A 13845-nucleotide genomic window follows, 5' to 3' on the forward strand; every position below is an offset into this window, starting at 1 on the left:
GCCAAGGCCAAGCCAAGCAGCAACAGTGGTAGCGCCTCTGTGATAGCATATTTAAGAAAGGGAAAAGAAGTTACAGGGGAGTTGCAGTTGCAGCAAGAGAGAGGAGTGAGAAGATGTGAGAGGAACAACTCCGCAGACACCAAGGTCAGTGAAGAAGGAGGGGGAGGAGGTGCTCCAGGCGCCAGAGCAGAGATTCCTCTGCAGCCCGTGGTGAAGACCATGGTGAGACAGGCTGTCCCCCTGCAGCCCATGGAGGTCCACAGTGGAGCAGATATCCACCTGCAGCCCATGGAGGACCCCACGCCAGAGCAGGTGGATGCCTGAAGGACGCTGTGACCCTGTGGGAAGCCTGCGCTGGAGCAGGCTCCTGGCAGGACCTGTGGCCCCGTGGAGAGAGGAGCCCACGCTGGAGCAGGTTTGCTGGCAGGACTTGTGACCCCGTGGGGGACCCACGCTGGAGCAGTCTGCTCCTGAAGGACTGCACCCTGTGGATGGGACCCACGCTGGAGCAGTTCATGAAGAACTGTAGCCCATGGGAAGGACTCACTTTGGAGAAGTTCGTGGAGGACTGTCTCCCATGGGAGGGACCCCATGCTGGAGCAGGGGAAGAGTGTGAGGAGTCCTCCCCCGAGGAGGAAGGAGCGGCAGAAACAACGTGTGATGAACTGACCGAAACCCCCATTCCCCATCCCCCTGCGCTGCTCAGGGCGGGGAGGAGGCAGAGAAAATTGGGAGTAAAGTTAAGCCCGGGAAGAAGGGAGGGGTGGGGGGAACGTGTTTTAAGATATGGTTCTATTTCTTATTATCCTGCTCTGATTTGACTAGTAATAAATTAAACTAATTTTTCCCCAAGTCGAGTCTGTTTTGCCCATGACGGTAATTGGTGAGTGATCTCCCTGTCCTTATCTTGACCCACGAGCCTTTTGTTTTATTTTCTCTCCCCTGTCCAGTTGAGGAGGGGAGTGATAGAGCGGCTTTGGTGGGCACCTGGCATCCAGCCAGGGTCAACCCTACCACACATGCTCTCCACAGCTATTATGTATTGAAACAAGCTGATATGTTAGTGATCTTTCTGTACCAATCTTAATTCCCTATTTAGTATTTCTTATTTTGTTCCTCTTCTTTTTGCTGTGGTGCCTGTGATGATCCTGCAGTTCTGAACCCCTTGTCAGACTTGATAAATAGCTTTGCTCTCTTTTACAGCCAACACCAGCAGAAAACCTATTGATTTTTATTTATTCTGATGGTGCTGCAGTAGTCTTGTCATCTTCTATCAGTATGCTGGGAATCCTCTCCTCCATTAACCAACCATTAAAAAAACAGAACACAAAAATTAAAGAAGAGAGCACAGCATAATGTAGCATTGTCCTAAATAACCTGTGAAGTGGAGTTTGTGTTGAAGCATTTTCTTTCAAACGAAGGGAGACACAAGGCAGAACTTGTGATAACATGGCAGAACAGTGCAGGAAAATCCTCTAGTGTCACTCTCTGGTATGTAGATCTTCCAGGTCCCACTAGGACATAAGATCTGACAGTCCAACCATTGAGGTTTCCTTGATTTGCTCTTACTCTGCTCATGCATATTGGTCAGAGGCATTTTGGAAGGGTCTCTGGAAATTGCTAGTTACTCAGCAAAGCAAATGTACTCACCTGAGACAAAGCAAATCACTAACGTAAAAGCTGATATGTGAAATGTGCATATCCTTGAGCCACAAGTCAGTGTCTGGTTGAGTTGCTCACTTTGGTAAGTTGTGCCCATGAATAGCAAGGCCCCACTGTGAGGTGATGGAAACAAATCCTCTCACAAACATCTTCCTGACACTCTGCTCTTTTCCTGGTTTTAGTCAGGGACTTGAAATCTGGTGCAGAAGCAATTCTTATGTTAGGGATGTATCCTTTTTCCTTCTCCTTCCTTATATTTCATCCCATTTGTGGGACAGGAGGCCCAACACAACTTCTGTGTACTGTATGTGAACAGTAAAGTCTCCAGTGTGTTTGTCTACAGCGAATGTGATCCAGCCTTCTACTTTATAGTTTGGGTGCTAATAATAAGGGGGATAAAAATAGTGAATACTGAGGACCACATCTAACTAGAGGAACGTGACTCTGATGCCTTTGAACAGTGCAAACATCCCCATGCACTGTGCGTACGCCGAATCAGAAACTAATTGTTGTTATGTGCCAAATAGCATATTGGCAGGATTTATACAGCAAAGCCCCTGGCATCATGAAAACCCTAACCCCAAATGCTCTTCTTTGGCAGAAAGAAAGAAATTTGGACTCTGGGCTACTCTTGCTATTAGATAACTGGCAGATCAAATATTTACAGGGACCATATTGTTTAGATTTTTCTTCATCCTGTTACTCTCAGCCAATCTGAACACAGAGCAGCTGGGGTTTGTTTACCCACCAAGAACTGAATCTCAGGCAGGTTATGCAGCTTTTATGTTCTGACTGGCAAATGATAATATATAGGAAGTTACTGATATCCAAGGCAGTGCAGATCAACATGTCTGTTTCTGTGCCGGTTTTCAAAGTTTGGTATAGTTCACCTCCCCCAACGCTACTTTATTTTTCTTGATAATTGAACAAAGAGTTTAAAGTGTTAAGGGACTTGAGAATGTTTCAGTCTGTGGTCTTTGTAGTTAGCAATCTTGGACTAATTTATGTCCCTCAGAGGAATAAAAACCCAAACCCGAACCCAGGATTCCCGAGTAGATATCCCCCATAGCTTTCATATGCACATAATTGTCTCAATGATATGACTCTGTCCTATCATGCTAACAATAAATCTAATCCATGTGCCCCCCTCCCCATTTTCCTGGTTAGATTTGCTAATAAAAATATCTTATGGCTAGAGATGAATTGCAACGGTATTTTGAAAGGCTGGTGGAATGTGGAAAGTGCAGAGGTGCTGTGAGATGCCCTGGCCAGGCATACGTGCCCCTGCCATCTCTGCCAGCTGTTGGAAAGCAATAGCAACCAGCTGGGTGGTTTCAGGTCTGGTGATGTGATGAAGAATAAAAGAGAAAATAAGGCAATAAAAGGAAAATCTGAAATGATCGCCATCTGTTTAGGAAATATCATACCTGTTAAAATATGGATTTTCATTTTGTTCTCCTTGACTGGTTCAGTTCATCGGGGGGGCTGGACCCAGAGATTATAAAGCGTTTCACCCTGGTTCAATCTGTTGAACAGAAACATGTTAATTTTGTTGAACCATTTGAGAAGAAGCTCACTGCAGGGGACCTTCTTTAGAAAGCCAAAAGGGGAAGAAAACTGCCACATAACGTGGTGTGCACCTCCCAAACACATAGAGCTACTTTTACCAAATACTAATCCAGCTTTAGAATTGTCTTGTGAGACTGTGGCAAAGCCCAAATCAATCCGGCTTTGAACTGAAATAGCGACAACCTGCTCCGTCCCATATAGGTATGGGACCTTGAGAGCAGCTAGACACATTCTTGACTCAGACTTCTGCCTTTGGAAAACAAGTTGGATGCTCCTGCATTGGCCTTTTGACTGCGTATAGTCTTGCCCATGTGTTAGGATGGCAGTGTGCCTGTGCACAAAGTGTTATGCCAGTTTCACAGAGGTAGAAGTGCCAAGCAAAATGGACTTGGCTGGGCAGGCTGCATAGCTCTTGGAGTGTGCTGAGAGGCTGCAGTAAGTCTTTTTTGGTAACAAGAATGTCAGAGGAGTAGGACAAGTCTGTTCTCATGTTTGTTGACATCCGTATGCTGAAAGAGCTTGTTCAGGAAGGAAAGGCAGGTTTCTGTGCGTATGTCTGCTGATGCTTGGCATAATTGTTGAGGCAAGACTGTGGTATTAAATTGTAGGCTGTAAAGATCTCTCAGCAGTCTATATGGAGAAAGAGCCATAGCAGATAATGCGTTAGGGTCACGGCTGGATTGCTGGTACACCCTTCCTCTGCCCCCGTAGTAGGTGTAATCAAGGCAAGTGTCTGATGCCTTTCATATGTAAAAAGTTAAAAAGAAAGAGAGAGAGACTTTAATGATGACCACTAATGAGGTCTTGATGGTTACCTCTGTCATGGTTTCCATGAAGCCCTAAAGAGGAGACTATTGCACTGTTAGCTACAGCCAGGCTGTGGGTAAGTCTACCTGACCATCATGTGTCAATGACTGGAAAGAACCATCAGCTGAATAAATTCACATGAATGTCCATTTGTCATGGTTTAACCCCAGCCGGCAACTAAGCACCACGCAGCTGCTCACTCACTCCCCCCACCCAGTGGGATGGGGGAGAGAATCGAAAAAATAGTAAGAAAGACTAGTGGGTTGAGATAAGAACGGTTAAATAGGACAGAAAGGAAGAAAATAATAATAATGATAATAATAATAATAATATGACAATAATAACACTAAAAGAATTAGAATATACAAAACAAGTGATGCACAATGCAATTGCTCACCACTCGCCAACTGATGCCCAGTTAGTTCCCAAGCAGCCATCCACCCCTCCCGGCCAACTCTCCCCAGTTTATATACTGGGCATGACGTCATATGGTATGGAATATTCGTTTGGCCAGTTTGGGTCAGCTGTCCTGGCTGTGTCCCCTGCCAACTTCTTGTGCCCCTCCAGCCTTCTTGCTGGCGGGACATGAGAAGCTGAAAAATCCTTGACTTAGTATAAACACTACTTAGCAACAACTAAAAACATCAGTGTGTTATCAACATTATTCTCCTACTAAATCCAAAACATAACACTATACCAGCTACTAGGAAGAAAATTAATTCTATCCCAGCCAAAACCAGGACACCATTTAATGGTATCACCACTCCAGAAAACCCTTTCCTCAGGTAGCAATAGCAGTTTGCCCTCAGCAAATTGTAGTGGTATACACGGTGCTTTTCTAATGTACATGTTAAATCCCTAAAACTGAGGGACAGCAGGATGGAAATGCTGGGCCTCTGATGCTAATATCTTTACAGGACTTTGGGACTATGGAAAATATTATTCCTTCTGCCCTGCAGCATATGTAGCCTGAATGTAATGTACTGGCAATATGGATCGTGATAAATCATCAGTTGGAACAGGAAATGATTAAAAAGAGAGGGGGATGTCTTTGCTTGATAGCTCTCTGTGTATATAGGCACAGGTGGGCAAGAACCAAAGGTCAGGTAAGCAATAGGGCCTCTCGAATTTCGGCCCAGAGCTGGAGAAGGGCATCCCTGTAATGTGTAGGTTTATTTTTAGCAGATAGTCCCAACATTTCATCTTACCTGTGCAAAAGTGCCTGACTACACCTGCAGAGGATCCTGAGAGCTCTGTCCCATCTACTGGATAAAACTAATTCAGAATAATTGATTTTTTTTTTTTAACATTTTAATGTTTTTCACAATACAATGTGTTCCTTTCTAGATGACACCGCTAATAAACCAGGCCTGTGACGTCCTGCTGTGTAACTTGAAAGTCTATGCAGATTGTGGCAAAGCTTTTGATATCCAGAGGTATGTTCAACATGCCAGAAATTAGTAGCAGATTTAAAAAAAAAAAAAAGTCAATAGCAGCAGTTATTCTAAATATGCACTTACTGTATAAAAAGATTTTTTTTCTGTCCTCGCTTTTATAAGTGGAGATGATAGTTTAATAGAGGATGTGTCTGATAGATGCCTTTTCTTCCTGGGGGCAGCCATTGCATACTTGAAAAGTAATTTTGGAAAAGCATCTAATGTATTTCTAGCTGTTGTTTAATGAAGTTTTAACAGCTGGAAGCAGAAAGGAAAGCTGCATCAGTCCCTGTCCAGTCTGCTCTCTACAGTCTGCCAATAATGTACAAATATAGGAATTGATCTAGTATCAAATCCCACTAGTCCATCACCCTCATGCTTTTTTTTATATGAGGTTGTTTGAGCACTTAATCATTCTTACCACATTCTTCCTAACCCCCTCTAATGGCACGCTAGCCTTTTGTGAAACGACAGGATCAGTACTCCAGATGAGAATGCACCATTGATTTATAAAATGACACTTTAATATTTTCCATACTGTGCATTCTCCCATTTGTTATGCATTTAACATCCTATTATCTTTTTTGTTGCTCTTTCATCAGAGGTCTTCACTGAACTGTTCACAACACTGTCTAGCCCCTTCTCTGAGCGGATGCATTTCTTCTAGGACCCTGTATGGCATCTGACTAGTTCAAACGCATTCTTTCTAATAGGCACTATTTTGCGTACACTTCATTTGCTGGATTGGTCAGCACCCTCCGAAGCTCTTCATGATTTCCCCCAAACTGGAGCAGCACAAATAATTTTGTTTCATCTAAAGAAACGGATATTTAGCCACAATTCATCCATCTCTTTTCAAGTACATGTATATGTACGCACACAAGTGTATGTGTGTGCACAGAGATCTCTTTATTAAACATCTGAAGAGATGCTATGAAACCTTGAGAAACATTACGCTTAGCCTAGTGCTCTGATGAAAATTGACCTTTTGAGTCCTTCCAGGCTTTTCCCTTTTTTCCATTTGTCCTTTTCTTTGCCTGGTCTTTTAGCTATTGATCCATGATAGGGTTTCACCTCTCAAAAGGCACTTTGGAAAAGACCTTTTGAAAGTATAAATGAATGATGTTGCCCATCTCAGAGTATGATCTTCCAGTTGTTTTATCATACTACCATTTCAGCAGGTTTGACATATATAAACGTGATTCTCATTGCACTGCAGTTTCCCAGAATTGCCTTGGGAGCTTTTTTTTGAATGTAAATACCCTATCTGCAACCTCCTGTCGTCTTGTATGTTAGCTGTCTTTAGCCATTTTGTGTTTTGCCAACAACTCAAAATTTAGTTAAGATTTTTCAGTACCTTGGAGAGGTAGGTGATTGAGTGGTTCTGAAATTATTGTTTTATTGCAGTGCCCCCCCCCTTTTAACATTTCAACTTCTAATAATGCTTTTTTGTGTGTGTAAGAGTTGAAAACCCAAAGTTACTTAGCTTTGCAGTATTGTTGTTATCTTCCAGATCTGCTCTGGTGTCATCAGAATGACAGTGCCCAAAGATCATAGTTTAGAAATTCTGCTTCACAATATATATACAGGATATACTGGGCCTGAGTCCTGTCTTTCTCTTAATACATCTTCACTCAGGTTAAAATACCAGAGAATTTGATATTAGCCTTTTGTAAGGGAACATAGAAGAACAGTCATTGCAGACTTGACCACAGATCAGAAGAATCAAATCTCAAGGATATTTTATGTTCTCAGTTGATTTATCTCATAACTAAATATAGCTGCTAATGCCCAGCAGAAATAAAGATGGTGAGACAACTGGATAGATGGTCAGATGTGTGGGGAGAGATTCAGTAAGTTCTGAAGTTTCTAGATCATGGTCCACAGATCATTTGTAGTTCTCAAAGCATTTGCTGCTCCTCTGCAGAGATACAGCACTATCACATGGTGTCAGTTTCTCTTGTTTTTGACCACAATTTTACATTACAAAGGAGCTACCAAGAAGACGAAGGAAATCCTTAATAGGAAATTTTACTTAAGCACCTCTTTTCACTGAGAGTTTAAAGTGGACTGGTAATAGATGTGGTTTCTGCAATTTAAAATGAGAAAGGAATGATCGCTTTTATTAGGATGCATACCAAGAAAATGCTTATGAATCTCTGACCTGTTGCATTTGATTTCTCAGTAATAACAAATGAAATTGTTTATTTTTTATAAATTTTTAGTGGAATTATTGAGCTATATGAAAATACATTCACTTTGTAGACGGAGGGAAGGTGTTCATGATTAAGCACCAGCATTTGTCAGAATGATGGAAACATCTCTTGTTGGCAAAGCTCGAATCTAAAAGCAAAAAGAAAATCAGAGGCAAAAATTAATGTTATGTGATGTTTGTAGAAGCAAGATGTTAATGGTTATGTAATTTGTAGCTAATAATTTATCATTCTTCATCTCAATGCAGGTGTTATAACTGCTTTACCTTGGATGTCGTTGCTAGCGTAGCTTTTGGTACTGAGGTAGATTCTCAGAAGAATCCCAATGACCCCTTTGTTAAGAATTGCAGAACATTCTTTGAAATGGCTTTGTTTAAGCCTCTCCTCATTCTAGTCCGTGAGTATAGTCTACCTTTGTCTACTTCCTTATGGTAATTTTCTAGAAGTCATTCTCAAATTGCAAAACATGCTGAAGCAGGAGCAGGAAGATATATAGCAGACTTTATATCAGAGGTGTTCAGAATGCAACCTACAGGCCAAGTATACCCTCGAGATTTCCACCATATGCTCTACAGCTCTTGTCACCATTAATGCAACTTCCTCCAGAAAATGAGAGTCTGGGAAGGCAGTGCTCCAGGTTGATCTGAGTGGAAGGTTTCTGGGACCTGCATTTTCTACGATATCTCTTTTAATACACTTCTGCATTAAAACAGAGTAACTGCCTTTTGGAGCCTGAGAGTAAAGTTTTAGTGTACTCGGTTTGCTTGGTAGGGATTGAAATCCCACCCATAAACAATAGTGGGCTAATAACCCACTAAAGAAAAGGTAGAGGAGTATAAGCAGATAGTATAAGTCCTCCAAATTCTTATTTGAATAGCAGCAGCAGGCTGGTTGATGTCTACAAAGGATAAAGATGATAAGTGCCAGCACAGGCTGTTGTAAGAAAATGCATTTATTTTCAGGTGAATAGATAGGGAATGCAAGAATGGGGTATAAAGCCATTTAGTTCTAGGGCATGAAAGCTAAGGCTCCATGGTGATGGTGGCCTTGTTAATGCAAGGGCAGTAAGAATAGTAGCTGAGGAAGCCACAGCATGATTGAAGTTGTTGAGGTTTTACCATCTTGCTATCTAGACCTGCACACAGTAGTGTCAGGTGGCACAGTGGCAAAGTTTCCTGGGCCCATCTGATCCTGCTGGCATTACAGATTGCACCTGTACTAGCAGCACATGAACTGTTTCCTTCTGGAATTGTGTATCCAAAATGTCCTAGGGTTAATGTTTAACCTGATTGCAAAGTGTGATTTGTGACTAATTTCTGAAGGGACAGAAATGTGCCCCTATATGTCTAAGACCATGTCCTTCATTAAAGAAAGTTTCTGTAGGGTTTGGGGTTGGATTCCTTGGTTGATCTCTTTCTGCTGGTACATTATGTGGTCTGAATGTCCACACTGTGTTGCCCTGTTGGCAGCACAGGGGTTTTCCGATGACTGATTTGTTAGTCTTAAGCTGTTCATAAGTTAACAAGGGATTTATTAAGATGCAAGACTTCACTCAGGTTTCTAGTTCCTAACTATAAAGGCCATGGACTGGCGACCATCCTTGTGATGACATCCCAATTCCAGAGTCTGTGGCCTGTTTAGAGAAGCAAAATAAAATAGCAAACCAATATCCTAATATTGGAGAACTGTAAATGAGAATGACTGCTGCACAATTTCATGGGTCAGTGCCATAAGCTGCTAGGCTAGTTCAAGATCCCTCACCTTCTGTATGTAATTGTTTTAGTAGGCACGGAAAATAATTCTCCCTTTTGTTCTGGTGGCTCTGTGGCATCAAGAAGCTGAACTGAATTCCTGAAGCATTGTGGAAGCAAGCTGGGAAGGCATCTGTCTGGCAGAGGAGTACCGGCCAACATGGAATTTCTAAAAGGAAATCCTTTACCAGCCTATGGGGGTGGAAGAAAAAGAGGGAGAGGGAAAGAGAAAGAGGAAAAAACAGGTTTCACAAAAGTAACACATCCCACTTGATGAGTTTTATAAACTTAATGAAAGGAGGGTGTTATTATATGCCTTTACAGTCTGATTCAGTGTTTTCTTCTTTAAAATCTCTTACAGTTTCTTTCCCATTCATAATGATCCCATTGCTCCGGATTTTGCAAACCAAGAAACAAAAGGAACTGAATGGATTTTTTATCCAAACCATAAAAAATGCAATTGTTTTCAGACACCAGCAAGATGCAGCTGAGGTAAGGCTATTTCTGTGATAAATATATGGATAAGCAAATGTTTTGAGGAAAAATCTGGAAGTAGCATAAGCCTTAGTTGAAAAAGCAAACTCAGTCTGTTTGAACATTCAAAGCAATTTAGTGAAGATTTTATTCATTTTTAGCTTTATGTACCATCAACCAGGCTTGGTGTTGATGCAGAATTGTTAACACATTACAAGAAAGATTGCTTCTCTTAGTATTTCTGTTCAAATAAGGATGTAGAAAATGTTACATCTGGGATGACTTTTCAACCCAGTTTCTAGACCCAGAAGGAAGGATTCACCCTGTAGAACTTTTTCTCATCTTCAAGTCAGGAGTTTTGTCCATGTTGCTTTTCCTTAACGACCAGAAAAAAGGGAGCCCCCACTGAGTGTTTCAACCCAGTCATTACCGAAGAGCTGAGGCAGGTTTTATATAGTCCTGTGACAGTTCCTACTGCTTTTGAAAATGGAAAGAACGTGAATGTCTGGTTAAGAGCAGACACTTGATATTGAGATGGCTAAAGAGAAAGGCAGTAAATACTACCTGAAGTATGCAAACTAATGGGTATGCATTATTAGCAAATCGTTTGTTACCCATGTATTTCTCTTTCGTCTGGACATAAGGCAGTTCTGGGTTTTTTTGTTTTGTTTTAATCACTGTTGTTTTATGAAGTATCTGAAGGCACATGCATTTTTATGGAAGTCTCTCTATTTTTGATATACGAAGCATTTGGAACATAGGCATGTGCTTCAGTTCTGTGATACAAAAGTTCTTCAGGTCTACTTGTCCTTTTGGACCATTCTTTACTGCAGACTGCACATAATATCCCTAAAAATAAGTTAACCACTTAATTATGGATGTGTAGTGAGAAACAAAGAATATCAATGAGAATTCCATTTTAAAGGTAACCGAGACAAGTTTTGCATATCAATTGACATGAAACATGCTACAACATACACATTAAGAAGCTGTTAATATTGAAATATAAGAGATTTTTTTACCACTTTGAGATGACAAGCAATTCTGATGGGGTAACAGGACAGGTGAGAATGGATCCTCCCAACTTTTTCTCACAGCTTAGGCCCACAGCTGTCACCTTTCAGGAAAAAATGGATTTTAGTTTACCTTACATTACATCCAGGACACATTTAAAAATCAAATCGATTTTCAAAGATATTGCTGCTCTTTTCTGTGTTGCGTGTTCTGCTCTTTTTCTTTGACTTTTTCTGCAGTGAAGTCTCACTTCTGTATTTGTTGTGCTTTATCACCACATGCTTCCTGTCTTTCCTCCAGCCCATCTTTAGGAGTCTTTGCCCCCACTGGCCTTTAGGTCTTTGTCTCCGTCCTTCTTTACATCCAAAAGATTGTAAGCACCACTGACCGACCACAAACAATTCGTGATTCATGAACATGCTTCCTGGCCCAGGCTGAGTGCTGGAGGAATATTTTCTAACAGGGATGGTGTATCTAAGCTACTTGCAGACACCTCATTTCTAGCGCACAGATCCAGTGTGAACTTTTAATGGCATACTGGTGTGGCTCTAGGTATGGAGAGTTTTGAATCAAAAGATTTATGCTGAAGGGATCTGCATGAAAAGTCTATTCTGTGTATCATTTATAAAAGGGACAATGAAACAATCTAATGTGGATTAAAAGTAGTTAATGTATTAACTACTATCAATAAAATGCAATGTATTTCTGTGGCAGTAGCACTGAGGGCATTGATCATGGGCTAAATCCTTCACTATACTAGAGATGGTCACTCCCTCGAACTGCAGACTAAGATAAAGGACAGCAGGTGGGTATGGTTAGGAGAAAACACAAAGAAAAGCAAGATTGTAGTGACAAGAGCAGGAGGCAGCATTCTCTGCATATGCAGCCTGTTTGCAGATTTCAGTGGTTGATGGAGCAGAGGTTTAAGGTTATATTGGAAGGGATGTTGGGAGGTGCTGTAAGAGATAACACATGGCAGTAGCTGCCCAGTATCAGGGCAGTGTGGAGGAAAGTACAAGGTCCGTGTTTGCCTTAACAGTGTATGCACAAGTCCATGACTGGCTGTGGTCCCGCCTGCTCCTGGACTTTTGCCTAGTTTGCAAAATTGGCATATGGGAACTATTTCAAATGCTGGGAGTTAGACACTTAAGACCAGATTTCTGAGAGCGCATTAAGTCCCCTTTGCAGTTCAGGATCATTAGCATGGTTTTCAAAAGCAACTGGAAAGTTTGGAGCTTCCTTTTTTTTCCCTTTTCACTGCCTGTCTTGTTACACGCTCTCAGAATTTTGATTATTTTAGGTTGGTGGCACACGAGTCTTGTTACAAGTATAGGCAACTTAATAATTTGCCAGGAACATAAAAATGGTATGTGAAACAGATCAAAATGCAGCTGTGTCCAATTTAATGCAGAAATGTAATCTGTAGAGATTAGGTGTCCTAGATAGCCCTACATTTGAAGGAGAATTATGTCCTGTGTCCTAGGTCTCAAATGATGAAATGTACCCACTGAAGTCAGTCGGAGTTTTGGCACTGAATTTTAATGAGGCCAAGATATAATCGGTAGCTACTGGTTCTTTGTGCTAATAATGGGAGCTATAAGCAAAGTCTTACAGTCTCCCTGTGCTGCATTAGGCCAATGGGTATTCCTTAGGTTGCCACATTCCTAGACGTTACATTGTGTGCATCTTTTACTCCTCATTAATTTTATCACCATTAAAAATGCTTTTGGGTTCTTTTCTTTGGGGGGGTAGGAAGGCAAAAAAAATAAAAAAAGCCTTCGGAACAAACTGTAAAACAATGAAAAGCTCCACGAAAGTGATTCAGCCAAAACTTGTCTTCCTCTCATCTGCAGCTAACTTGTACAAAGAATAAAGAAAGGCCAAAAAACAATGTGACAAGCAAAGTCAGCCTGTTATCATCCCTGTTCTATCAGTAAATGAAACAATGCTTCTGAATGCCTAAAGATAATCCCATGGGCAGATAGTAATTTTACAGCGAGGTTTAGATCTAATAATACGCTTGCAGCTTATATGAGATCTGTGATGTCACTTTCTCTCATCCCATCGGTTAGTGCTGCAGATGTCATTTTAATTATATATTATCCTTCTGTGGTCAGTCAAATAATTTCAGTCCTGGATATTCCACTCATTTGGCTTATGTACAAAAACATTTAGTGGTCGTACTTTAGAAATTTTAATATATTACATTTATTCATGGATTCAAATTATTGTAAAATGCTTTTCCCACTATTTACAGAAGAGCAAATTCGCCCTGCTCAGAAGAAACAGCACAAATTTAATGCACCACTTAACACCTACTTTGAAGACTCCAGCAGGATTTAAGTGTTCAAATGCCTTATCCTGATTATCTGCCCAGGTTTAAATTTTTCCCTGAGGCAAAATGTTTCCAGAAACAGGGCAAATAGACTGTTTGTTTACTTCAATAAATGATAGTTTGATAGATTTTCACTTAATAATCTGATATGCAAATCATTATTCATATAAGAGTTGTTTTCCTGTCATGTTATAGCTCAGTTCTTAACCTACCAGTCTGTTTTAAATGATGCTATCTAGATGAAGGAGTCTTTAACGGTGCACAAAATTGAGACTCCTTTCTAAAACCGTGGGTTGAAACTAAGCCCCCTCAGCAGATGAAAGGCCAGAATTTCATTTGTAATCCATAGTAATAATAACAATTGGAATGTAACAATTTAAGGATATTGCAAAACATTATTTTTGGAAAATCACAACAGACCTGTGGGAAAATCTAGTTTTCAAAAAATGCTCCCTTTAACAAGGAGAATTGGAGAGTTCACAGAGGCTGCAACACATTCTTCTGGCATCTCCTGATTTTTCCAGTCATACTGTCTGCTGTGAATGCATAACTCAAGGTTACTGATCCATGCCAGGCAGGTAGTA

General features: G+C 41.0%; 1 protein-coding gene across 1 annotated transcript in view; it reads left to right on the plus strand.

Moving 5' to 3' along the window:
• TBXAS1 (thromboxane A synthase 1) overlaps nt 1–13845 on the plus strand; it is a 233206-nt gene that overhangs the window by 134771 nt on the left and 84590 nt on the right. The window contains exons 6-8 of the mRNA XM_050899408.1: nt 5386–5474; nt 7936–8084; nt 9800–9930. Of these exons, the coding sequence (XP_050755365.1) occupies nt 5386–5474; nt 7936–8084; nt 9800–9930 (369 nt within the window). The remainder of the gene's footprint in view (nt 1–5385; nt 5475–7935; nt 8085–9799; nt 9931–13845) is intronic.

This window comes from Gymnogyps californianus, chromosome 1 (assembly GCF_018139145.2).
Source record: "Gymnogyps californianus isolate 813 chromosome 1, ASM1813914v2, whole genome shotgun sequence".
NCBI classification, from domain to species: domain Eukaryota; kingdom Metazoa; phylum Chordata; class Aves; order Accipitriformes; family Cathartidae; genus Gymnogyps; species Gymnogyps californianus.